This window comes from Pygocentrus nattereri, chromosome 9 (assembly GCF_015220715.1).
Source record: "Pygocentrus nattereri isolate fPygNat1 chromosome 9, fPygNat1.pri, whole genome shotgun sequence".
NCBI lineage: Eukaryota > Metazoa > Chordata > Actinopteri > Characiformes > Serrasalmidae > Pygocentrus > Pygocentrus nattereri.
In genome coordinates this window covers 18864234-18888310 of record NC_051219.1, presented here as the reverse complement: position 1 = coordinate 18888310, position 24077 = coordinate 18864234, and the positions used below count along the sequence as shown (strand labels likewise).

General features: G+C 36.8%; 2 protein-coding genes across 5 annotated transcripts in view; one reads left to right on the top strand and one right to left on the bottom strand.

The window, feature by feature from the left end:
* LOC119264057 overlaps positions 1-2341 on the top strand; it is a 6302-nt gene extending 3961 nt beyond the window's left edge. The window contains exon 2 of the mRNA XM_037541284.1: positions 2192-2341. Within this exon, the coding sequence (XP_037397181.1) occupies positions 2192-2341 (150 nt within the window). The remainder of the gene's footprint in view (positions 1-2191) is intronic.
* On the bottom strand, positions 1073-24077 carry LOC108425536 (calcium/calmodulin-dependent protein kinase type 1D-like). 4 transcript variants are annotated; one of them, XM_037541015.1, is made up of 13 exons: positions 23917-24077; positions 14862-14973; positions 6987-7112; positions 6830-6904; positions 6609-6747; positions 6384-6507; positions 5976-6051; positions 5328-5440; positions 5099-5177; positions 4608-4695; positions 3551-3894; positions 3125-3226; positions 1073-2315 (listed from the first exon to the last, which is right to left on the bottom strand). In XM_037541015.1, the coding sequence occupies exons 1-12, from the start codon at positions 23993-23995 to the stop codon at positions 3160-3162; spliced, it is 1422 nt and encodes a 473-aa protein (XP_037396912.1). In that variant the 5' UTR covers positions 23996-24077; the 3' UTR covers positions 1073-2315; positions 3125-3159. The 4 variants fall into 4 exon arrangements, with proteins under 4 accessions (XP_037396912.1, XP_017549723.2, XP_017549721.2 ...); XM_017694234.2 differs by lacking the exon at positions 23917-24077 and adding an exon at positions 17965-18088; XM_017694232.2 differs by lacking the exon at positions 23917-24077 and adding an exon at positions 17586-17874.

Here is a 24077-nt window from a genome sequence, read left to right as displayed (position 1 = left end):
TTCTCTTATAAAGCGCCCCAACTCTGGAATAATCTCCCCGATAATGTTCGGGACTCAGACACAGTCTCAATCTTTAAGTCTAGACTAAAAACTTACTTGTTTAGTTTAGCTTTTGGTAGTTAATGTTAATTCCCTTTAGATAAGGCTGCAGATCCAGGGGTTCATGGACATAGTGAATTGTGGGTAAACTGAGATGCTGGTGCTGCTGTCACTCACTACATGCAGTCACTCAGGTTTGTGGACGGTGGAGTGGGTGAATGCCAGTGTCTCAGGGAGCCTCCGTGTCTATGTTACCTTCTGGCTCTCTCCCTTTAGTTAGGCTGTCATATTCAGACCTGCCGGAGTCATTAGTCACACTCTGATCATTTTTTACATTTTCTGTTCTTCATAAATACAGTCTAAACTAATTCCTAAATCTTTCCTTCCTCCGAGTTACTGACTGTCCACCGGTCCGGCCCAATACTGATGGATGTCCCACCCTCAAGTCCCCCTGTCCCCCTGATTGACCAGACTGATGGAAGTTTCTGGAACGCAGCTTCTCCACTACAGATCACATCCAAATCTATATGAACTCTAATTGTTTCCACTGTTGATTATACACACCTGAATATATTAGAACTGCGTGGATGTAAAATTGACTTTTCAATGTTTAACTTATAAGTTGTCTGACCAGTGGTAGGATGGTCCCCCCTTTAGATGTGAGTCTTGGTCCTCCCGAGGTTTCTTCCTCCTCCAGCTCTGAGGGAGTTTTTCCTTGCCTCAGCGCTCACGGGGGTTCTGTATATTCTGTATATTATGTTCAGTGTTTTGTCTGATTCTCTGTGCTGTGATTCCCATTTTTGTAAAGCTGCTTTGTGACAACATCAGTTGTAAAAAGCGCTATATAAATAAATTTGATTTGATTTGATTTGATTTTATGTTTTATATAAAAAATAAAACATGATTTCAGACTTTTGAGTAGTGATTCCAACTTATGAATAGTATTGAATTAGTGCTCAAACTTATTTATCTTTCCAAATGACTGGGAGTAATCAGATTAAGGAACATCTCTCAATTTGTCAGGACACAGATGTTGGAAATGTATTTTTTTCTTTATTTGTAAAGGGTATACAGTATGTTTTGCACATGTATTGGAGCAGTCTACACAACTCTGTCTGCGAGAAAGAGGACACTTATTCATAACTGATAGTAATCTCACACAAGATAATAGATGATCATTAACAAACTTATTTACAACAAACCCACACTTTAGGAGTGTCAGGTGCATTGGCAAATCAGTACATTAAAGAAGGAAAGACATTCTTTTATTGTGGTGGGTAAGAGGTGCTGGATATGTTTTTTTAAATATACATTTTGTAAAACAAAATACAGCCGTGTGCATGTGCATATTATTTATATATGTATTACAAAAATAAACCTCGGCTCTAAAGTAAAATAACAGACAGAAAACCTCCAACTTGTCTTCCTAAATCTCTGATATAATGCCAACCTTTTGCAGTCTTGAGTTGGATTTTCCTAGTACTGAGTGCTTTACACATACTGTCAAATGCAAAAGTTTGAACACCCCCAGTCAAATTGCATGTTTTGTGGGTTTTCTATGTGAAAAAGAGTTCCCGCTACAGGGAACACCATCAAATGTAGTATTTTGTGGTAATTTTTTGTGCATAACTTGTATATTTATTTGCTAAATTTAACATATTGGAAAAAATAAAACAAAACATAAAATATGCCAATATTTTTGGACAGGCCACATTTAATGTTTTATTTTGTTCAGAATTGTGCAGAAGCAAAATGTGCAGTGCAAAACACTGTCATTTAACCAGGGGTGCCCAAACCTTTACATATGACTGCACAAGCCAAGAGGGTGCTTCATTTAAGATAAAATATAGCAACATGTACACTGCACACCATCACAGGCTCTAGTGGATATTAAAGAGGAAATCTTTTAAAGTCACCAATACTCTCAAGGTAATATGAAGCACACAAACCAGAATAACGTTCATACACATAATACAGGGAGCTGCAGTTATATCAGCTGTGAGGAACTGGCTGCTCATAGTAAAACACAAATGTTCAAGAGATGACTAAGCACCTTGTTGCATTTAATGTTGATACTGAGTATTAATAAGTGTATGTGTGTGTGTGTGTGTGTGTGTGTGCAGAGATATGGAGGCACTCCTCTGATCCTCAGTATTGTCAGAATGGTGCAGTCAACAGGCAACAGGTCAGCTGTCGTGTCAAGGATCACAGCCCTCTAGAGCTCAGAGCAGTACGCGCCCGCACCAAGCAGCCAGTGGCTGACAAAGGTCACAGACCTGCAGAAAGACATAGGAGCACATAGGTTGTATAACATATTCTTATGTTCAGACCGTCTTTAAACATTTTTATAACGCATTAAAACATTTTTAAAAATTTACAACCCTGTTTCTATTTAATACAATGACAAACTGTGTTCACAGATTTTGGTTTTCAAATGTGTTTCTAAACCCATGCAGTGAATTCCTTTACAGAATTGTGTCGGTTTTTAATGCAGTGCTGCCTGAGGGCTCAAAGATCACAGGTAACCAGTATTGGTTTCTGGCCTTGTCCCTTGCATACAGAGATTTATCTGAATCTTTTAATGATATATATGTACTATAGATGATGAAATCCCCATGTTCCTTGGTATTTTGTGTTGAGAAACAAAACAAAATTTAATTGATTTGCATTTTTTATTTACATATTGCACATTTTTTTAAAATGGGGTTGTATTAAAATAAATATAGTCATAATGGGCTATCCAATCAGCTACTTGTTATTATGCTTCATGTGAAGTGGTTACAGACTATACAATGATTGTTGTTACCAGGCTCTTTCTATACAGTCTAATAGTGTACTATATAATGCACTCAAGCGTTCAGCTTTTTAGATATGCTTGCTATACCCATTATATAATCAGGAAAGTGAATTGTGGTCACACCTACTGATGAACAATAGAAATGACCCAAAATTGCTTTGAATAAAATTTCATAACATGAATGTACAATAAGTTTAATTTACTATTTCGGAGATATGACATTTGGTTATGATAACAACATGAAGACAAAAAGCATGTATTTTTGTATAGTAAATCCATTCATGTTACCTATTAAATTCGCCTCATAGTGCTGCCATGGTCAGTCACATTACAGAGCAGACACCGGTCTGAAATTTCTCACCACTGCGGCTGGTGCCTCTCTTTCCATACCTGCACAGTTAGAAGATAAGAAGAGTGGTTTCATTATTTGTTAGACCATTAGGAATACGGAATTCAATGCAGTTTGCAAATAGGAGTTACAATGTCCAATGTTACATGTATCCTTTTGATTAATTGTTCAATAAAATGTACTCATGTCACATATTTGACATGACAAGCATAAAAGCACTCAACCTTACTTGTCTCATGAATGGGTGTATTTATGGGTATATAAGTTAATTTATGATGAACATATATGGATACCTATGTCAAATATAACAACATATATGGCCCTATATCAGATTTTGGTATGGGGTAATTGATGACAGTCTGTACCCATTTAGATTAGCTGGTTCGGAGTGGTACACATGCTTGCCCTTCTCAGCCACTGTGAGTGTTCCGGCATGGGCAGTCTCCCTGTGGCAGACCTTGGGCGGCTGGTACAAAAACTTTGTGTCCGTGGGAACAGTTGGAACTGTCATGTGGTGCATGGGCAGGTTGCTGTTGGGCTCAGGAGTCTCGGGTACCAAGCTCTTGCGTAGTGCTTCAGGGCTGGATGTGGAGGAGACTGTAATATCAGGCAGTTGAGTCAGAGCCTGGCTCTGTTTGACAGAGGCCTCATAATGAGCAAGCTGGAGCTTCTTCATGTGGTTGATGGCCACTGTAGCATTGAAGGCTTGCTGGAATACACAGACAACTGTGTCAGAAATGAATGGCTGGTGACATAACAAAAACATTGTGACTAATGGATGATTCAAAGTCAATGTTAAAAAAGAAACACACTTCAGATATTCTTTAATTGTTTATTTTACTAAAAATAAAATAAGAAATTGTGGATTCTGCAACTTTTTTGAATGCTGCGCAGCCAGTCAGATGGAACTGTTGTATAATACAGAGTTTATGTAGTTACTACATGCTGGTTGTTCACAAAATTTTCTTAATCAAAATTGTGATACATATAGTTGTTCACTGTTCTAGAAGTACTGACAATACACAATGCAATATATCATGATAATGATGAAATATTCCTATACTTTTTCAGTTAGCCTGACAAAAACCATGCATGTCCAATAGGAAAGCAGATAAAGAACATTCATATTTGACAATACTCTTGGCGTCAGTTACCGAGCTGAAAAATCCACCCCTGCAGAATATCTGCCAACAAATAACCTTCCACACTTGTCTGAAACTAACATAATCAGGTCTAGACTGGATAAATCACTCAGAGGGGAGATTTGAGAGAGTGCTACTATGAAATGATCATTGCAGAAGCTCTGTTGTGTAATCAGGCCAGAGATCGGATAAACAATCCCTGTGAGAATATAGCGGAGGAGGCAAACTTTAAATAGTCTTAGAGTCTTAAGACTGGGTGCCTTTGGAGGCCTTAGTTTACCTTCCACTTGGACTTGGCAAAGTTCTTCTGGATCTGCACACTGACGGACTGGTAGATGTCCTGGCTCCGGGCAGTCTTTCCAATGATCCTGAAGACAAATTCAGAAACAAATCTCTCTCCAAACCTCTTAATCTATAACAGGCAGTGGCCAAAATGTTCATTTAAGCCTTTTAAACCTCACAAACTGAAGGGAAGACGAGCAACTTGTATTCGTTGACAATAAAAAGTTGATACGTTCTTTTTATGATAATGCCTATGTAAACAAACGAGTATTATAATGTTGTTGACAGATCAAAATCTCATTTCTTCCATACTATTTGAAAACGCCAACTGCTTTGAACATTTCATAACTAAAGGACTAAAAAAATTCATCAAAAATTACTCAGAATTACATTTTACTATTACAAAGTAGCCCATTTGGAGAGGCTTTGTTATGACAATGAAGACATTCTAGCCTTCATTCAAGGCAAAGAACCTGATGTAATTCTTACCAAGGATGTCTCAGGGCTTGATCTGTTGTGTAGCGCAGTTTAGGATTCTTCTGCATCATGTTGCGGATAAAATCCTTCGCTAAGAACACAACAAACGTGTGTAATGTTAGATGTTGGTGCTGCCTTATAAGTTAAGCTATAGTACTCAGGCTATAACTGTTTTAGAGAGACATGCTGAAAAACTCATGGAATCCTGGTGAGTGTGTGTATGTTGAGAGAGAACTCTTACCAGACTCTGAGATGTCATCCCAGAAAGGCGAGTCAAATTCATACTGTGCTTTCATAATCTTAGAGAAAAGACGAGTCTCAGTGTCTTCATAGAAAGGGGGATATCCACAGAGGCTGAAAAAGATAAAACAAGGTCAAACATTTTATTGTGCTTATAATGCTCATTTCATTTCATAGCCTTTTAGAAGGTGGCTAAATTCCTATTTATTGTTTAGGTTGTACTTTTTAATTATTTTAATAACAACAATAACAAACATTGCTCTTTGACCCCCCCAGGACTCCTGCCTCTCTGTATACTTAAAAGTATCCCATTGTACCTATTACGTTTATCCACTAGGGGGCAACCTTTCACACATTACAATACAAAGCAACTGCAGCAGGTTTGTGATAAACAAAGCTAAATCTGGATCCGGCACAGCATGGCTAAAGTTGGTGATTGAGTAATCAGTTACTCAAACAGGCTTACAATTATGTCTCAACTTCTAACAAGTTTTAAAACCACATGTTACTAAGGCAGCACCATGCCTCTGGCAAACTCTTAAGCAGTTCTTTTGCTTGTGGCCTGTATTAGCCATGGTGGTAATGCAAAGGGAAACTTGCTATGCAGTTGGTGAAGTTAACAATAAAAAGTAAAAGAGAGCTTTCTTACAGGATGTAAGTGATGACTCCAATAGACCAGCAGTCTACTGCTTTGCTGTAGGGTTTCTGAGCCAACACTTCAGGAGCTGTAGCCAAAATAAAATAAGAGAATACTTTAAACAAGTACATTCTACTGCAAATCAAAACACACTGTGTTGCTAGTTCATTAGGTACTAGGTACTATTTATTAGGTATCCGGTATGCATTCTGTCCTGGAAAGAGACCACCATAATAGCACTGCTGACCAATTGGATAATGGACTATTCTCAGCACAGAACCTCTATGTTAAGTGTACTTTGCACACGGCCAATGAATGTAAGTATAAGGTAGGTGTAATAATGAATTGCAACTCAGTATATAGAACATTTATTATTTGGATACTTTTACTCTATATGTCCAATTTCGAAGGCCTGCTTACCCACGTAGCCTGGAGTACCACATGCAGTGGACATGATGCCATTGTCCTCCATCTTGGATAGACCAAAGTCGCTGATCATTATCTTGGAGTTTTCATCTTGACTGTAGTACAGCAAGTTCTCGGGCTGTGGAGAAAAACAGATGAGGGTAGACAAAATTTGAGTGAGAATGAATTTCGTTTCCCTGAAAGGTGAAAGTCAGAAAGCAGAAACTCAAAGCTACATACCTTGAGGTCACGGTGAACTATGCCACTCTTGTGCAAGTAATTCACTGCTTCCAGGACTTGTCTGATCACCAGGCTAGCATCCATCTCTGAGTACATGCCCCGGTCCAAAATCCGGTCGAACAGTTCACCACCTGAAACACTGCAAGATAAAAGAGAAAAATCAGTTAATGGCTGCAGTTAGCGTCATAGGCTAAAGCAGATAGAAATGAATAAGTACTTACAGCTGCATTACAAGGTAGTAATGGGTTCGGCTTTCATAGAAATCCTCCAACCCCACAACATTCTCATGTTTGATCCTAGAATAGGATAAAAAAGAGGTAAGAAATTGCGCTAAAATCATTTATTTATTTGCCTATCTGGTAGATTCAGAAATTGTACCTCCTTAACACAGCAATCTCGTTCTCCAAGTTAATGTCCCTTTTGTTCTTCTTCTTTACACACTTCATGGCAAAAAGCTTGCCTGTTTTTCTCTCCTTCACCATGAAGACCTCAGAGAATGCTCCCCTAAAGTATTAGAGAGGACAAAAAAATAGAGAGGACTTTAGATAATGCTGGGTCCATAGAAACTTGTAATATACAGTGAACCCAAAAATATTTGGACATTTGGGCCATACCTAAAAATGTATTCATGAAACAAATTGGCAAACCAAGTGGTATTGCAAAACTGTAATGTTTTATGATTATAGTACTATACATAGTACAGTTTTGTAAAGTACTCAAACGTTTTATATATATTTTTGTACATTTACATTTACAGAATATATATATATATATATATATATATATATATATATATATATATATAATGATTCCTTTGAGGAACTTTCTTTTTTTAAGGGTGGATCCAGTCTGGTTAGACAAAAAATGGTCCAATAATTTTTTTTTCATTCTTTCTGTCTTAAAGACTGCGACAATGTTCTATTTACATTTTGGAAAATATTGACAACACATTGCAGTATATTCCTTCTTTTGGAGATTTCAGTTACACATTCAACGACTTTTGAAGGATCAGAAGGCTGTCTGTTGTTTTTTTTTTTCCTTTTTGCTAAATAACAGAGTGAGGCCTCCTGCTGAGAGTAAAGCACTTTATAATGAGGGCGAGGATGTGGCATTTTAAACCCCTGTACTTCCTGCAGCCTCTTTGGCACGCCATGCAGCTCTGCATGCAATCTGTTTTATAACACCTAGAGCCACTTGTAGCTGCACCTCCACTGGAGCATGAGGAGTAAGGTGGTAAACAAATGCCCAATGCAATTATCTTGAGCGATTTTGGTCTGTCTCAATCTTCACATTATTATAGGTGTGAAAAAATCTATAATTCTGTCTGTGAGCAGTTTTAAATGTAGAGCCTTACCAGTGCAGTCTTTACTTCACTGAAGGAATACTCCAGTGTTTTTTAACCTAATTTTTATGTATTGCATCTGTAGTATACAGTCACCACAGACAATAATACTAATGCATTTCCATGTGATTGACAAAAGAACAGAAAATATGTTGACTTGAAACACATTTCTATTAAAAGCCAATGAGCAGATGCTGAAATACCTTCCCATTGACTTCTATTATGAATGTGTTTTGAGTTAATGGGTTTCTGTTGAGGGAAATTATTGTCCAGATTAATAGATCATATGCCACAGATGTGGTAAGGTAGAGATTAGCTTGAAAATTGCATTGAATCAAAGCCAGGATTCCAATCTTTGACCTAATTATTTATTGAGTAAAATAATAATTGAACACTGTATCCATTTAGCTTAAACATCAGAATTCTGGAAAAAGAAGCTAATTAATTAGATGGTTAGTGGTCTAAAGTGGTGAAATCTTTTTGTGACCTGAGGAAGGGACTTTTTGGCTTAAGAGGTCATGGTAAGAGCTTATTTTTCTGTGTTCTGTACTTTCCACACTATCTAAAGCTGCAACTTGGAATAGTTGTCCTGGGCTGGGGATTAGACCTCAAAATCCCTTACGCAACGGAAACAGTAGCGGCTCAGGTATCCAGTTGTGTAGTCCGGAGCCAGCAGAGACAGGCCAGCCAATCAACCAGGTCAATGAGCAATCCATGGCCTCAGAAGGAAGGATCAAACCTTCTCAGCACTCTGGGCCAATTGGCAATGACTGTTGGATTGGCTTTGTTTTAAACTATGGGAAAATTAACCTGCTTAGGGATTCATAGGCCACACTGCAAAAATACAATTGTACGTTTTGGGAGCCTCGGGTCAAATTACCTTTTTGAACAAAGGCCTTAACATGGTCAATGTTACAAATTAACTTAAACTTGAATAACTTTTCTTTGTTCAAAATTTTTGAAATTTAAATGTAAACTTTCCATTGTTTATTTCCAAGTTTAAATGGAAATATTCCAGATTTTTAATGTAGTCTTAGACTTTTTAACGTAGACAAGATTTATTATATTTTTCAACTTAATAATAAATAGTGATCTTATTAAGTGAAAGCACCTTGCACAGGCTCATCATTTTACTTCTGTCAATATTTTTTCTTAAAAAGATTACTTAAAACAAGAACAAATATCTTGCCAAGATGCTTTTTTTGTTTGGAATTGAATTTTGTGATTTTGTGAATTTGTTGGCATTTAAAAGTATTGCTATTAATTTTTTTTCTTTTCATTTCATCAAAAGCTAAACAATACTTTGTTAAAGGCAATGCTTAAAATCACTGGTGTGACATATTCGCATGGATGAAAACTCATTTATGTTGGTCTTTGTTGCAAGACCTCCTGCTCGCAATGCCATAATACACATAGCGTGTCACCCACCTCCACACACACGCACACACATTCACGAAGAACGACAAGAATCACAGAATAGCTTTTAATTGCACTGCCGCCTCCAGCCTCCCCAGAGTCCAGCACATGCTCAGTTATGAAAAGCTACCTCTTAATTTTTCCCTCTGAATATAAAAGCTGCGAAAGAGAGTCTTAGCTAACCTTGGATAGTCAGTAGCTGGAACGTGTCCTTGTGGTTTTATAAGTCTGATTAAATGATTCTTTATAAGGGAAAGAGCTATAGACCACCAAGACAGCTTAATAGGCAAGGGTCACAGATGATATGCTACGACTCAACCAGCATTCATACAAATGTCTCAATATTATGAGTAAACATTTATTATGATATCTCAAACATATCCAACACCAATCTGAACTATTACTGCTAACCCTTAAACCCTAGGGACCTTGATGGCCCACACTTTTCTCACTTAGGTATGAGTAGTTACGCTGCTCTCACACAAACAACATAGCATCTCTCTTTTTAGCTTTTTTCACTTTTTACCATTTCCCAGAATATTTCCCAGAACTCCAGTTACGCTAACTTGTGTTAAAATGTCTTAATGGACTGATGGAAATGGTCCAAAATTATTTAGAGAAAATCTCTTTACATCAACTTCCTTTACAAATTAGGAATGTTTTTTTGTCTCCTCTCCGGCAGCAATACATTTTTTTTATCAATGTAAAGTGATCTTTTCAAGTGAAATTGTCTCACTGTAGAGGTTGATAATTTAAGTATGAAGCTGAATGATGTTTTTTTCCCTCATTGTTTTGGAGATATGAGGTTTTGTTCCAGCAGCTTTAAGCTGAATCTTAAAGACTCATTATGCTAAATTTCCCTTAAATTTTCTCCCCTTAAGGTCCACTTCTGACATTTTGTGGGTTTATGAACAAAAAAAACATCCTTTCTCTATCCATGTTAGAATTCAATAGGCTTATTGGTTATTGTTGCTTTAAGACAGATACTCTATTCTAATTGGCTGCCCTGTAATGTGCCTCTTAAAGAACAACCCAGGCTGAAACACTTCTTAGAACTTCAATGTGAATGGGTGGGGCTAAACTGCTGTAGACTTAGCAGACGGATACATGAGAAAAATTATAAATTTAACAGGACAGCTTATTTCCATATATGGACCGTATGGACTTTGGAGTGAATGGAACATGTTAAAAAGTTAACTATGCTTACATATTAAATGAATGTAATTTATTTAAAAAGAATGAACTTTGTAATTCAATGGATGCTGTAGGATTAATAACTGAATTATGAGCTTAGGATTCAAGGAGTCAACACATGCCAATTTTAGATGCTGTGTTTTGCAGTGTTACATTTTCCCCCTGTAGGTTTATGCTGAGGGAGAGTGGGGTTTGGTGCAGGTTGTTTTTGCCATAGGAAGCCATTGGGTCACCTCCCCCAGGAAAAGCATTTTCCCACTGCTCCATGCTTCCGCTTGTATAACAAAGAGCAAGGACACCAGGTCGGGGCTACAACTGGAGCAAATGCTGTTGGGCCAAATTACATGATATGCTGCATTTCAGAGTTTGTATTAAGGGTATCTGAAGGCCACATCATGCATACTGCTGATGTTCCACTAGGTATATTTGGACATTGCACACTGAAGCAATGGACCAACACCAATGACGCCACATTATAAAACACTGAAAACACTAATATATTTTCTTGAATGTGCTTTAACCTTTTATTATCCAGGGTATATTTAGTTTTTTTCCATCTGAATGTTCATGATCAAATCATAAGGAAAATTATTCAGTAATTGCAAATATATATTGCAAATATTTATTTTCTTCTTTTTTTGTAAAAACTCCCCTCAAATGAACAGATAATGTGTTTATGATTGCATACATTGCTCCATTGCTTACAATTTACTGTTGAAAAATGGCAAAAATATTGGACACTGTATTAGTTTATAAAAATAATTTTTACAGAGCAGACCACTGAAGAGACACCATCTGTTTATAGTTTATAACCCAGATTTGTGGAAGAATGGGTCGACTTTCAGTAGACAAAAAAACTTGTTCAGCTTCTTTTATTATAAGGGTTTCAAATTACATTCAGCTGTTACAGGGTCCATATCCTACATTTGTTGTATTTTATTTTTCCACCTAAGTCATTTGTGTGGTTTTATCTATGAAGCATGGACTCAATTCATTTTTACATGATCACTCTTCACAGTTAGAAATAAACAGGTTGTTTTTGTTACTTTTCCTTTAAAACAGATCCCTCTGTTCTGATTGGTTGCCCTGCATTGTTTCTCTTTCAAACATCAGTCAGAGCTGAAACAATCTCTATAACGTCAAAGTGCATGGGTGGAGCTATACTGCTATTGGCTGAATAGTTACATTTGAGAGTTGGTTCTTGTGACACCACAGAAACAGTGAATTAAAAATGGGCTTTTTTCATATATGAATGACACATACTGCAACTTTAACAATTCTAAATAACAATATTTACATATTTCCTTTAATTTAAAAAACTGAAGGAAACACGGTTTCCCTGTAATATGGGCTCCTTAATTAAACTCATTTGTTTGATTGCTTAGAGTGTGATGGCCTACTTTTAGATGCTCATATTAAGTGAAGTGCTTCAATGAAAATTTGCTCACTTTAAAGCTTTGGATCACTGTCTGTATTGGCCAAAACATTTAATATCAGTATCAGTATTGAAAAAGATAAAGTGGTATTGGGCCATCTGTATTAAATTTACTTAACTGAATTTACTTAAAGAATGACTTAAATATATCAGCGCAGTTCTGTCCTTCAATTAACTTCTATTGGAAAAAAGGTAAAAATAACAATGAAAAACAACTGTGGAAACAATGCTGTTTGTGGCTACTAATGCAGAGTTGCTATAGATTATCGCAAAGCTCTCTTCATCCAGTTAGGTGTTCTGGAAGTGAAACTTATTCTTGTCTGCTAGAGAGATTAACACACTCAGGCTGCCCTAGTATCTAGCATAGCATTAACCATGCCTTACCCAACTCCCAGACCCCCTAACCAGCTAAGGAGGGCACACTGTCCACTTTACAGTTGAAAATCTATTTAGTTTCTCCAGCAACACACCTTAAAGGATCCATACCCTACATTTTTACTCTATATTATTTTTGTCTCTTAGATCTTAAATAATTCACTTTTACATGGCCATTTCTCTTTAGCCCTCATTAAACAGGCTGTTTTTGTTACTGTGCCTTTAAGACTAATATATGTAAATGAGCTCTGTTCTGACTGGCTGCCCTTTATTGAGCCTTATTCCAAAAGAGGTAAACTTATAAAGGGGTGTTAACTCATTTTCACTTAGAAAATCACCAAAACAGATTTGTGCATATCACTGTAAACGTTTAGTTTTTTTCATGACAAATGAAAAAAAAAACACAAAAAAATAAGCTTAAAATTGGCTATTTTGACAGTTTAGTTTACATATATGGGGGTGTGAACAGTATTTTGAAACAGTATTTACATACTACAAAAACCTCTTTAGTTTCAGAAAAAGCAAAGAAATATTTGGTTGTCCATGACAACGATCATACTTAATTGCACCAGACCCACATTGCGCCATCATAACAAACATAAAAACATTCTTACCTAGAATGTATGTTAATTGAACAAGGATTTTATTCTAAGTAATTGTGGACCATTTTCACCCGTCCATTTGTAATGACAGCAGTGATATAAGAAAGACTCGGCGATACACATGCATTTTAAGAGTGAACAGCTTTATCACAGCCTCCCATGTCTCTCAGATTTCTAAGAATAGGGTGTTAAAACACCTGCTGTTTCTCACAACCCCTTGGAATAATTAATAACTGATGTGCAGTCCTTAGAATGAAGCTTGTTCATGTTCATTTTAAAGAGACTTCTAAAAAATATTAGGTCTCAGCTCTTAAACACTTTAGGAAAATCACAGACACAGCTTAGTAGACCTACTTCATATCCAGCTAACATAAACGATAAACACCTGGCTGTTACCCTGAATCCTCTGTCTAGTCAAGTGTCTATGATCCCAGTGTGCTGTGACGTCAACCCTGGTCTTGCTGTGCCTAATACAACCTGAGCCACAGAACACAGGTAACACATAATTGGCCACTGGATTTGAATCTTTGACCCAGCCAATGAGAGCCTTGGCCTTGGACAGCAAGATACTTACTGAAGATATAAACATTTAGGCTAGCTGTTTATTGCTAATCTTTCTGATTTATAGTAGTCTGAATAATGTTGTGATGTTCACTTTTTTGGTATTTCCTGTTTCAAAGTTATCAATGACTTACATAAGTCTTGTATGATCATACTTCCCTACCATCAAACTACTTTATAACAGTTCTCAATATCACTAGGTTTGCTAAGTCATTACAACAGAGGAGCTGTTAGCAATCCTAGCTAGAATGTTAAGTGGTTCCATTGAAGAGTTTGTTAAGCTATTTGTGAATGAAACATTAATCTCTCGAAGTCTGTGTGAGCCTGAAGCCAAAGCTTCTGGATAAGTAAGCTACCTACCCTTGCTTAACCAAGCATGCCAATCTAGGCCACATCCAAATCCTATCATGTTTGTCAGTCAAAACCATTAATGTAAGGAAATTATGGTATTGGTGTTAAGGCAGCCTCCCTTAAGCTCCAGACCTATATTTTCTTGCTGTTGAAAAACTAAGCACTACTAAACTCTCATAAAAATTGTATAAAACTGTCACTGGGGCAGTGCCCCTCTCATCAAGGGTACATCTCAAAACCTTTAGTCAGGGTACGAAATTGTACCATAATCCATTGAAATGATATTTGTATTAACTCCAGACACCCCGTCTTATCTCCAGACTTTTTTTATTTTATTATTCTGACTTAAAGCATTAGGTTATCAAAAGGTACAAATATGTACTTTTACACTTAGAAAAACTTAAGGTACACAATTGGACCTTAAAACCACTGCTGTACCTTTGATGCTACAATTACGTTGTACCTTGATGAATGAAAAATATACCTGCACAGTGCCTTTATTTTTAACAGTGTAGTGTAAAGCCTAGGTCGGCTCACTTGTGAGTTACAGTATTTTTGTTTTGTAAACAAAACAGTAAAAAATTAAGGTTGCTCATTGTTATGTTAAATGAGCACTATGGATATATATATATATATATATATATATATATATATATATATCCATCCATCCATTTTCTAAGCCTCTTCTCCGTCAGGGTCGCGGGGGGTGCTGGAGCCTATCCCAGCAGACATTGGGCGGAAATATATATATATATGCTAGTTGTGAGTCACCAAGTAAATGCTAAAGCAATAATTTGAAAGTCACAGGCATCGGATTAAATTTCGCAAGGACCACATCATACAATATGTATTAACATCACACACGCAGGTTCTAAAAGTCTGGAAAATGTTCTTCCATCCATTGCAACATTTTTACCAGATCCCTAAATCCCTAAAATTTCCACAGTATAGCTTTAAAAATTCTCAAATATACTTACGAGCCCAACACTTCCATGAAGTCGAACACATCTTGGATGTTGTCAGTGCTCTTCTTCCAGTCATAATCAGCCTCCTTGCGACCCATTTCAGCTTTAGCTTCTACAGGGATTTCTACAACACAAAAGGACAAAAAGAATTACCACAGTGCTAACTTATACCCACTTGGAGCAGATGAGCGCACTTCATGGTTCAAAACACCCCGAATAATGGCTACCTTTGTCATGAGGGAAGACAAGTCCTAATATTCCAGGAGCCATGAGGCTTGCTTCAGAATACTTCAATTAAAGTTTAAATTCTTAAATCCAGGTAAAGGATTCCTGCAAAGTTCTCCAATGCAACGTTGTCGGAGCGTGAAGCAGTTCCACAATCTGAGATGTAAAAGAAGTAATGAAGGCTGGACCTCAGACTCATCATCAGCTAGCTGTCAGCGATAGGACTGCCTGTATGAGGCTTTGTCTGGTCAACCGTGTCTGCTAATACCTGCCTTAGGCAAGGGCTACACCCACAGCCAATGACAAAAGTGGTTAATGGTCATCCCACTGCAGTGCCTAACACTAATTCCAGGTCTGGCAACATTCTCAAACCACTCTAATTTGTTGGCGAGTCAAGCACTGAGGTAGATGGGGCATATCAGTACTTTCACAATCATAAGAGTGGGCTCTTTTGTGTCACATTGCCAAATACAGTATGCCTATATATGAACAATGATTATGGCCTTGGGTTAATCCTAAATTAAGAAATTCACATCCTCGTATAAACAGAGCTATTTCACCTTAGAATCTGGGAATTAAAATGGACTCATCCTCACGTCGGATTTGAATGGGTGAGCATATCATAAGTTTTAGACATTTTTAAATTAATCACCCCATTTGTGAAGTGGCATTGAGGAAAACTGAAATAGTATTGATTGAACCAAACTCAACACAAGGCAGCAGCCACTGCAGAAACATTCTTAACAGTCCTCCTCCATTTACTGTAACTACCTCTATCAGTGCGATGTATAAAAGTAATGTGAAGTGTAAAAGTGTAGATAAATAGAGAGTTCGTGGAAGTCTGACATAAGTTAGTGCATCACTTTGAAAGATTTAAAAAGGATTAGAGGTTAATACATAACCCTGGGCTGTCTGTAGGCCTTGACCTCTTTCTCCTTATATAACAGTTTGAAGAATCATGATCTATTCCCTTAACCCCAGAGGAATTAACCCTCAAAGATCAAGAGGTCAATTACAGTTTTAGAAGATCAAAGATATCTGCTAATATAATGCTGGCAAATGAATCACAATCCCAATGCCAGAGGGCTTTGATGCCTTACAAATATTCTGCTGAACACTATACTTCGGTTTGAAGAGTACTTGACTTACTAGACAAAAAATTGTGTAGCCTGAAAACAAAAGAACATCCAATTAAGCAACAGGGATACTGAACAAATCCACAGGCTGTGTGCCAAACAAAGGGTAACAGCAGTTTAACCAATTTGACACTTTCCTCATTTCCTTCATAACATGACTGCAAATAAAGCAGGTGGTTAAACACTTATTAACTATTATACCTCATATGTGCATGACTGAATATATTTGCAAGAAACCGAAATGCCTTTACAGGCCTTTGTTCATCTCAGAACAAACACTACCATCTAATTCACACCAAAACTCACATCAATTACATTACACAAAGCTCTAAAGCCTTATGCACCTACTTAGTGTGATGCATGTCTGCACACGAAGCTAACTGCCAAATAAATAAATAAAAGAAATGTTAAAAATTGCTTATTGCAAGATTTAAAGAAAGCCATAAAGCCACCTTACTGCAGTTATATTAGTGCATCAATTAGTGCATCAGTTAGCAAGTCTAGATGTTCACATAGTGGGACCATACAAGTGAAATAGTGCCAGTCATGTAGTCCGCAGTGTACCTCCACTGACTCTCAGGTAAGAACACTGTGTACCTTCTTAATGTGCCCTTCTGACACGATACAGGACTCCCCTGCACTCACTCACTGTGTTCTTACATTAGCATGAACATAAACTGTGCACATCAGCGTGGACCAGGTCAGCCAAGGTCGAAGGGGAATCACTGACCATGAAATTAAAAGTAATATATATATATATATATATATATAAAATTCACAGAAATTAGAGAAGTAAACAAAGGTTTTATTAAAATAAGTTAAATGAAAAAAAGAAAATGTAACCCAATAAACAAACAATAAAATTAAAACAATAAACTATAGACGGACAGACAGACAGACAGACAGACAGACAGACAGACAGATAGATAGATAGATAGATAGATAGATAGATAGATAGATAGATAGATATAGATTTCTATATCTATCAATCTAAAAGTGTATATAAAGTGTTTTTTGCAAGATTTACATTCTTGTGCAAAGAATGCGTGAAGTGCATTGTTAAAACAAATAAGTTATTGAGTTGATTCATTCATTCATTTTCAAAAATGGCTTTTTTGCAACATTAACAAAGCCTGTGCGCATGCAGTGCATTGCTAAATTAATGTATTCATGCATTTTCAAAAATGACTTTTTGCAAGATTTCCACAAAGCTCTAAAGCCTTCAGCACCATCCTGGTGCAGTGCATGTCTGCACATGAAGTGCATTAACAAATCAATCAATGAATAAAAATAGCTTGCTGCAAGATTTCCACAAAGTGCTAGGGTCCTACATTTTCTGAAGTGCTAACTGAATGACTTCATGTCCAGACCTTACCTTCGGGTCTGTAACACTTCCAGCACGCGCCCCGTTTCTCCGGGTGGACAGTGAGGCAGGGGCAGCAGTGGTAGAGGACGGTGTGGGCGAGAGCGACAGAACGCGGAGAGCTCAGCGACACGGACATGAGAAAAGAGACCCACTGCGAACAGTAAACATGCCTGCACGCCCACCACACTCTACCACTGCCAGCCCCCTGTAACCACCACCAGCTCCGGACAGAGTGCAAAATCTAGCCAAGCACGACTCAGATCAATCATCGCTCGCTCGCGTCTGTGAGAAGCGGAACTGGGTAACGGCTGGTTTGGTGTGAGGGGCTCGTGCTGCCGTGCTGCAGGACGCGGTGCTGTCTGTCTGTCTGTCTGTCTCTGCGACTTACCTAGAGCCAAGTTCGCTTCTCGCTGCTCCGCTCTGACTCTCCTGCCCAAAGCTCGCTGCTGTCTGGACAGATCAGCTTTGACTTGAGGCACTGAAATAACTCCTGAGATTACACATCCTCACCATGCAAGAGGAGGGGCATCACGTTCTCAGGTGGGCTTCCACTAGACACTCTCATTAATGTGTTCGCTGCGTTAAACAAACGCAGATCACATCAGTTCAGCTGAATCGTGAACGTGGCTGTTCAGTGCTGTTCACAGCCGGTATGAATTTACTCTGTGGATTAAAGCTCAGTGTTCACCTTCTGAGTCCTTCATGATCTGGGGGCATCATTTTAGATGCAGTGGCACAACTAGGAAAATAATGGTTGACCCACTAGCATCTGACATTAACATGAATATGTTCTACTTATTAAAATATTAAAGTGATAAATAATGAACATATTGCTGTTGTCAGAAGAAAAGCTTGTATCTCCTTTTTTGGACATTTTTCATTTTTTTGACCTAACCTGAAAGTGCCTGTTGCCCTTTACATGGTGTGTAAATTTCATGATGAATGGACAAAAAGACTCAGCCCAAAATGACTTGAAAACGAGTCCGGTTCCATTGACTTACGTTAAAAGTAAAGTCGATTTTTTTTCCTTTTCCTGTAAAGTTACCATTTTGAAGATACAAGGTTTTCTTCCAACAGCAGTGATATCATATTGCAGGTTCAGTATGATCTGTTTGAAAATGGTTATCATGGATGAAATATTCACTACAAATAAATGGAAGATAAATTGGCGTCAGGTGATGTAAGCTAGCCGGTGAGAAACAGTTGCAAAACTTTGTGCTCTAAAGTTTACAAAAAATGCCATATTTAAGATTCATCTCTATACAGGGCATATTAACATATTTTGTTAATGTAATTTGACAGAGGGCAACTTACACTTTTGTAGTTTTGCTGTATTTGGTTAGAATTGTGATCTTTCTCTGAGTGATGAGTGTTCAGATAGGTCAGTATCTACAAGAGTGGCCCAATAAAGTACTGGGGTGTGTGTGTGTGTGGGGGGGGGTCTTGTTTGCATGGACACCAGTGCGATTGCCCACCCTCTGCACCCCCTGTGACTCTTACTGTCATTGTGGCCACGTTCCATAGATTCTTTGAATGTTACGGATCTGGGGCTTAAAACATTGGTTCAGTCTCAATCAAAGAAACAATTCTGACCAATGGCTTTCTGCTCTAAAACCATGTGGGAGTTAAGCTGTTATGTAGCATAGAGGATAACGTGCCAGTACATGTCTTCAATTAGTTGTCCTGGCTTCCTACTACCATAGGAGTAAACATTAGTGTTGGGCAGAATGCATCACTGAAATAGTGATCAGCTAAATCCTGAATACACTGTCCCAAATGTATTCAGTAACGTTTTCTATTACAATACATAACAAGTAACATACTCAGAATTCATTCAGAATACATGTTGATAGGGCACATGGGAAAAACTATGCACTTAATTCACACTGTTCCTCACTGTTACTGGTTGGCAGTTATAGAGATGTAATTCTGTTAATATGTTTCTTGAAAATCTCATTTTAAACAGTTTTGCGACTGTCATTCCTAAGGAGTCTATTCAGTTCAATCACCTCTCTAAGGAGTTCAGTAACACAGAGATCATCATATCACATTATTTCATCAGTCTACTTAGTCTTTAGCAGAGCTCAGTAACACTGTGATTAATAACTGGCTCACTACATTGATTTATCAGTCTACATATTCTTTAGCAGAGCTCAGTAACACTGTGATTAATAACTGGCTCACTACATTGATTTATCAGTCTACATAGTCTTTAGCAGAGCTTAGTAACACTGATTAATAACTGGCTCACTACATTGATTTATCAGTCTACATAGTCTTTAGCAGAGCTCAGTAACACTGTGATTAATAACTGGCTCACTACATTGATTTATCAGTCTACATAGTCTTTAGCAGAGCTCAGTAACACTGTGATTAATAACTGGCTCACTACATTGATTTATCAGTCTACATAGTCTTTAGCAGAGCTTAGTAACACTGATTAATAACTGGCTCACTACATTGATTTATCAGTCTACATAGTCTTTAGCAGAGCTCAGTAACACTGTGATTAATAACTGGCTCACTACATTGATTTATCAGTCTACATAGTCTTTAGCAGAGCTCAGTAACACTGTGATTAATAACTGGCTCACTACATTGATTTATCAGTCTACATAGTCTTTAGCAGAGCTTAGTAACACTGATTAATAACTGGCTCACTACATTGATTTATCAGTCTACATAGTCTTTAGCAGAGCTCAGTAACACTGTGATTAATAACTGGCTCACTACATTGATTTATCAGTCTACATAGTCTTTAGCAGAGCTCAGTAACACTGTGATTAATAACTGGCTCACTACATTGATTTATCAGTCTACATAGTCTTTAGCAGAGCTTAGTAACACTGATTAATAACTGGCTCACTACATTGATTTATCAGTCTACATAGTCTTTAGCAGAGCTCAGTAACACTGTGATTAATAACTGGCTCACTACATTGATTTATCAGTCTACTTAGTCTTTAGCAGAGCTCAGTAACACTGTGATTAATAACTGGCTCACTACATTGATTTATCAGTCTACATAGTCTTTAGCAGAGCTTAGTAACACTGATTAATAACTGGCTCACTACATTGATTTATCAGTCTACATAGTCTTTAGCAGAGCTTAGTAACACTGATTAATAACTGGCTCACTACATTGATTTATCAGTCTACATAGTCTTTAGCAGAGCTCAGTAACACTGTGATTAATAACTGGCTCACTACATTGATTTATCAGTCTACATAGTCTTTAGCAGAGCTCAGTAACACTGTGATTAATAACTGGCTCACTACATTGATTTATCAGTCTACATAGTCTTTAGCAGAGCTTAGTAACACTGATTAATAACTGGCTCACTACATTGATTTATCAGTCTACATAGTCTTTAGCAGAGCTCAGTAACACTGTGATTAATAACTGGCTCACTACATTGATTTATCAGTCTACATAGTCTTTAGCAGAGCTCAGTAACACTGTGATTAATAACTGGCTCACTACATTGATTTATCAGTCTACATAGTCTTTAGCAGAGCTTAGTAACACTGATTAATAACTGGCTCACTACATTGATTTATCAGTCTACATAGTCTTTAGCAGAGCTCAGTAACACTGTGATTAATAACTGGCTCACTACATTGATTTATCAGTCTACATAGTCTTTAGCAGAGCTCAGTAACACTGTGATTAATAACTGGCTCACTACATTGATTTATCAGTCTACATAGTCTTTAGCAGAGCTTAGTAACACTGATTAATAACTGGCTCACTACATTGATTTATCAGTCTACATAGTCTTTAGCAGAGCTCAGTAACACTGTGATTAATAACTGGCTCACTACATTGATTTATCAGTCTACTTAGTCTTTAGCAGAGCTCAGTAACACTGTGATTAATAACTGGCTCACTACATTGATTTATCAGTCTACATAGTCTTTAGCAGAGCTTAGTAACACTGATTAATAACTGGCTCACTACATTGATTTATCAGTCTACATAGTCTTTAGCAGAGCTTAGTACACTGATTAATAACTGGCTCACTACATTGATTTATCAGTCTACATAGTCTTTAGCAGAGCTCAGTAACACTGTGGTTAATAACTGGCTCACTACATTGATTTATCAGTCTACATAGTCTTTAGCAGAGCTTAGTAACACTGATTAATAACTGGCTCACTACATTGATTTATCAGTCTACATAGTCTTTAGCAGAGCTTAGTAACACTGATTAATAACTGGCTCACTACATTGATTTATCAGTCTACATAGTCTTTAGCAGAGCTTAGTAACATTGATTAATAACTGGCTCACTACATTGATTTATCAGTCTACATAGTCTTTAGCAGAGCTTAGTAACATTGATTAATAACTGGCTCACTACATTGATTTATCAGTCTACTTAGTCTTTAGCAGAGCTCAGTAACACTGTGATTAATAACTGGCTCACTACATTGATTTATCAGTCTACATAGTCTTTAGCAGAGCTTAGTAACACTGATTAATAACTGGCTCACTACATTGATTTATCAGTCTACATAGTCTTTAGCAGAGCTTAGTAACACTGATTAATAACTGGCTCACTACATTGATTTATCAGTCTACATAGTCTTTAGCAGAGCTCAGTAACACTGTGATTAATAACTGGCTCACTACATTGATTTATCAGTCTACGTAGTCTTTAGCAGAGCTCAGTAACACTGTGATTAATAACTGGCTCACTACATTGATTTATCAGTCTACATAGTCTTTAGCAGAGCTTAGTAACACTGAATAATAACTGGCTCACTACATTGATTTATCAGTCTACATAGTCTTTAGCAGAGCTTAGTAACACTGTGATTAATAACTGGCTCACTACATTGATTTTATCAGGCTTTAGCAGAGCTCAGTAACACTAAGATTAATAACTGGCTCACTACATTGATTTATCAGTCTACGTAGTCTTTAGCAGAGCTTAGTAACACTGTGATTAATAACTGGCTCACTACATTGATTTATCAGTCTACGTAGTCTTTAGCAGAGCTTAGTAACACTGTGATTAATAACTGGCTCACTACATTGATTTTATCAGGCTTTAGCAGAGCTCAGTAACACTAAGATTAATAACTGGCTCACTACATTGATTTATCAGTCTACGTAGTCTTTAGCAGAGCTCAGTAACACTGTGATTAATAACTGGCTCACTACATTGATTTTATCAGGCTTTAGCAGAGCTTAGTAACACTGTGATTAATAACTGGCTCACTACATTGATTTATCAGTCTACCCAGGCTTAAGTGTTTGTAAATAAGATGTTAATTGAGTTCTTCTTTAGAGTACACACTGCACACTGATTTTAGCTAATAAAACAAGTGTTAATGGTGTTTCTCTTAAACATGTTATATATTTTTAAATTTAGTTTAAACTTTTAAAAGGTAACTATATTCTAAATACTTCTTATAGAAAATATGACTGAATACAAATACTATGCGTTCCAAATATTTGTGTTTAGTTACATCCTAACCCTGTTCATAAACTTTAAAAGGCTACAAAACAAATCAGTGTGAAAATAGAAAAAATAAAAACATTAAAAAGGAATCAGGGAAAATGACCTGCCATTATGGTAAGAATAGTCTAAGAAAAAAATCTTGGGCTATAATATCTCATAACTTTAAAATCAGTAAATGTGGCACTGTGACCAGATTTAAGAAACACTAATTTGATTTGGTGTCAAAATAGTAATAATAATAATAATATATTTTGTTGTTGTTTTAAATAGACATACTGTATGTCCATACTGTAATACCTAAAATAAGATACATTCCTTAAAATGCTTCTCAAAACAAGGCAAGAAGTCTTACAAATAGCCATGAATTATGATAATAACCTGCTTTAGTAAGTTCAAAGAGATGAAATCACTGGCTTAGAAAGGACATTACAAAACATGAAACCTTATCAAGTCAGAAGATCTTGAAAATAAAGAATAAGTTTTGCTGTTTTATTTAAATATTATATATATATATATATATATATATATATATAAAATACACATAATAACTTTTCTGTATATATATATATATATATATATATATATATATATATATATATATATACACACATATTTTCACAATATTGTCATCTTTTCTCTTAAACATGACACATACAACAAAAGCCACAATAGACAGTGTACATTCTTCATTTTATACCAGCCGATTTGCTAGCTGTATTGTTAGAAGTGATGAGAAGTTGGAGTACAAAAGGAAATATTTACTAAGCTTCACACAGTGAATGTCAGACGGTAGGTTTTTAAAGTATTGTTTACCTAATACTGAGCTGAGAGTGACGTGCTAGTTAGAAAACTGGAACAAAGAGACTTACCTGGGTAATAATGTCTTCTGTTGACTAATGTTCCACATGTTTCAACAATGTAGGACCCCATCTCAGGAAAAAAAAGCATACGGCTGGTACCATCAAGCAATTTTAAGCTCAGTAGGATCTCAATAGGATTTCCATTGTTATCTTTTCACATCCTGGAGAGG

Bases quoted from the DNA above. Each gene is read 5' to 3' on its own strand.
- LOC108425536 (XM_017694232.2), bottom strand. From the start codon at position 17,712: ATGTCCGTGTCGCTGAGCTCTCCGCGTTCTGTCGCTCTCGCCCACACC. The intron at 7,113-14,861 runs GTAAGTATATTT...CTAATACTTTAG, and splicing joins TTCATGGAAGTGTTGGGCTC to GGGAGCATTCTCTGAGGTCT. The intron at 5,441-5,975 runs GTAAGAAAGCTC...TATCTTTTTCAG, and splicing joins GGAGTCATCACTTACATCCT to CCTCTGTGGATATCCCCCTT.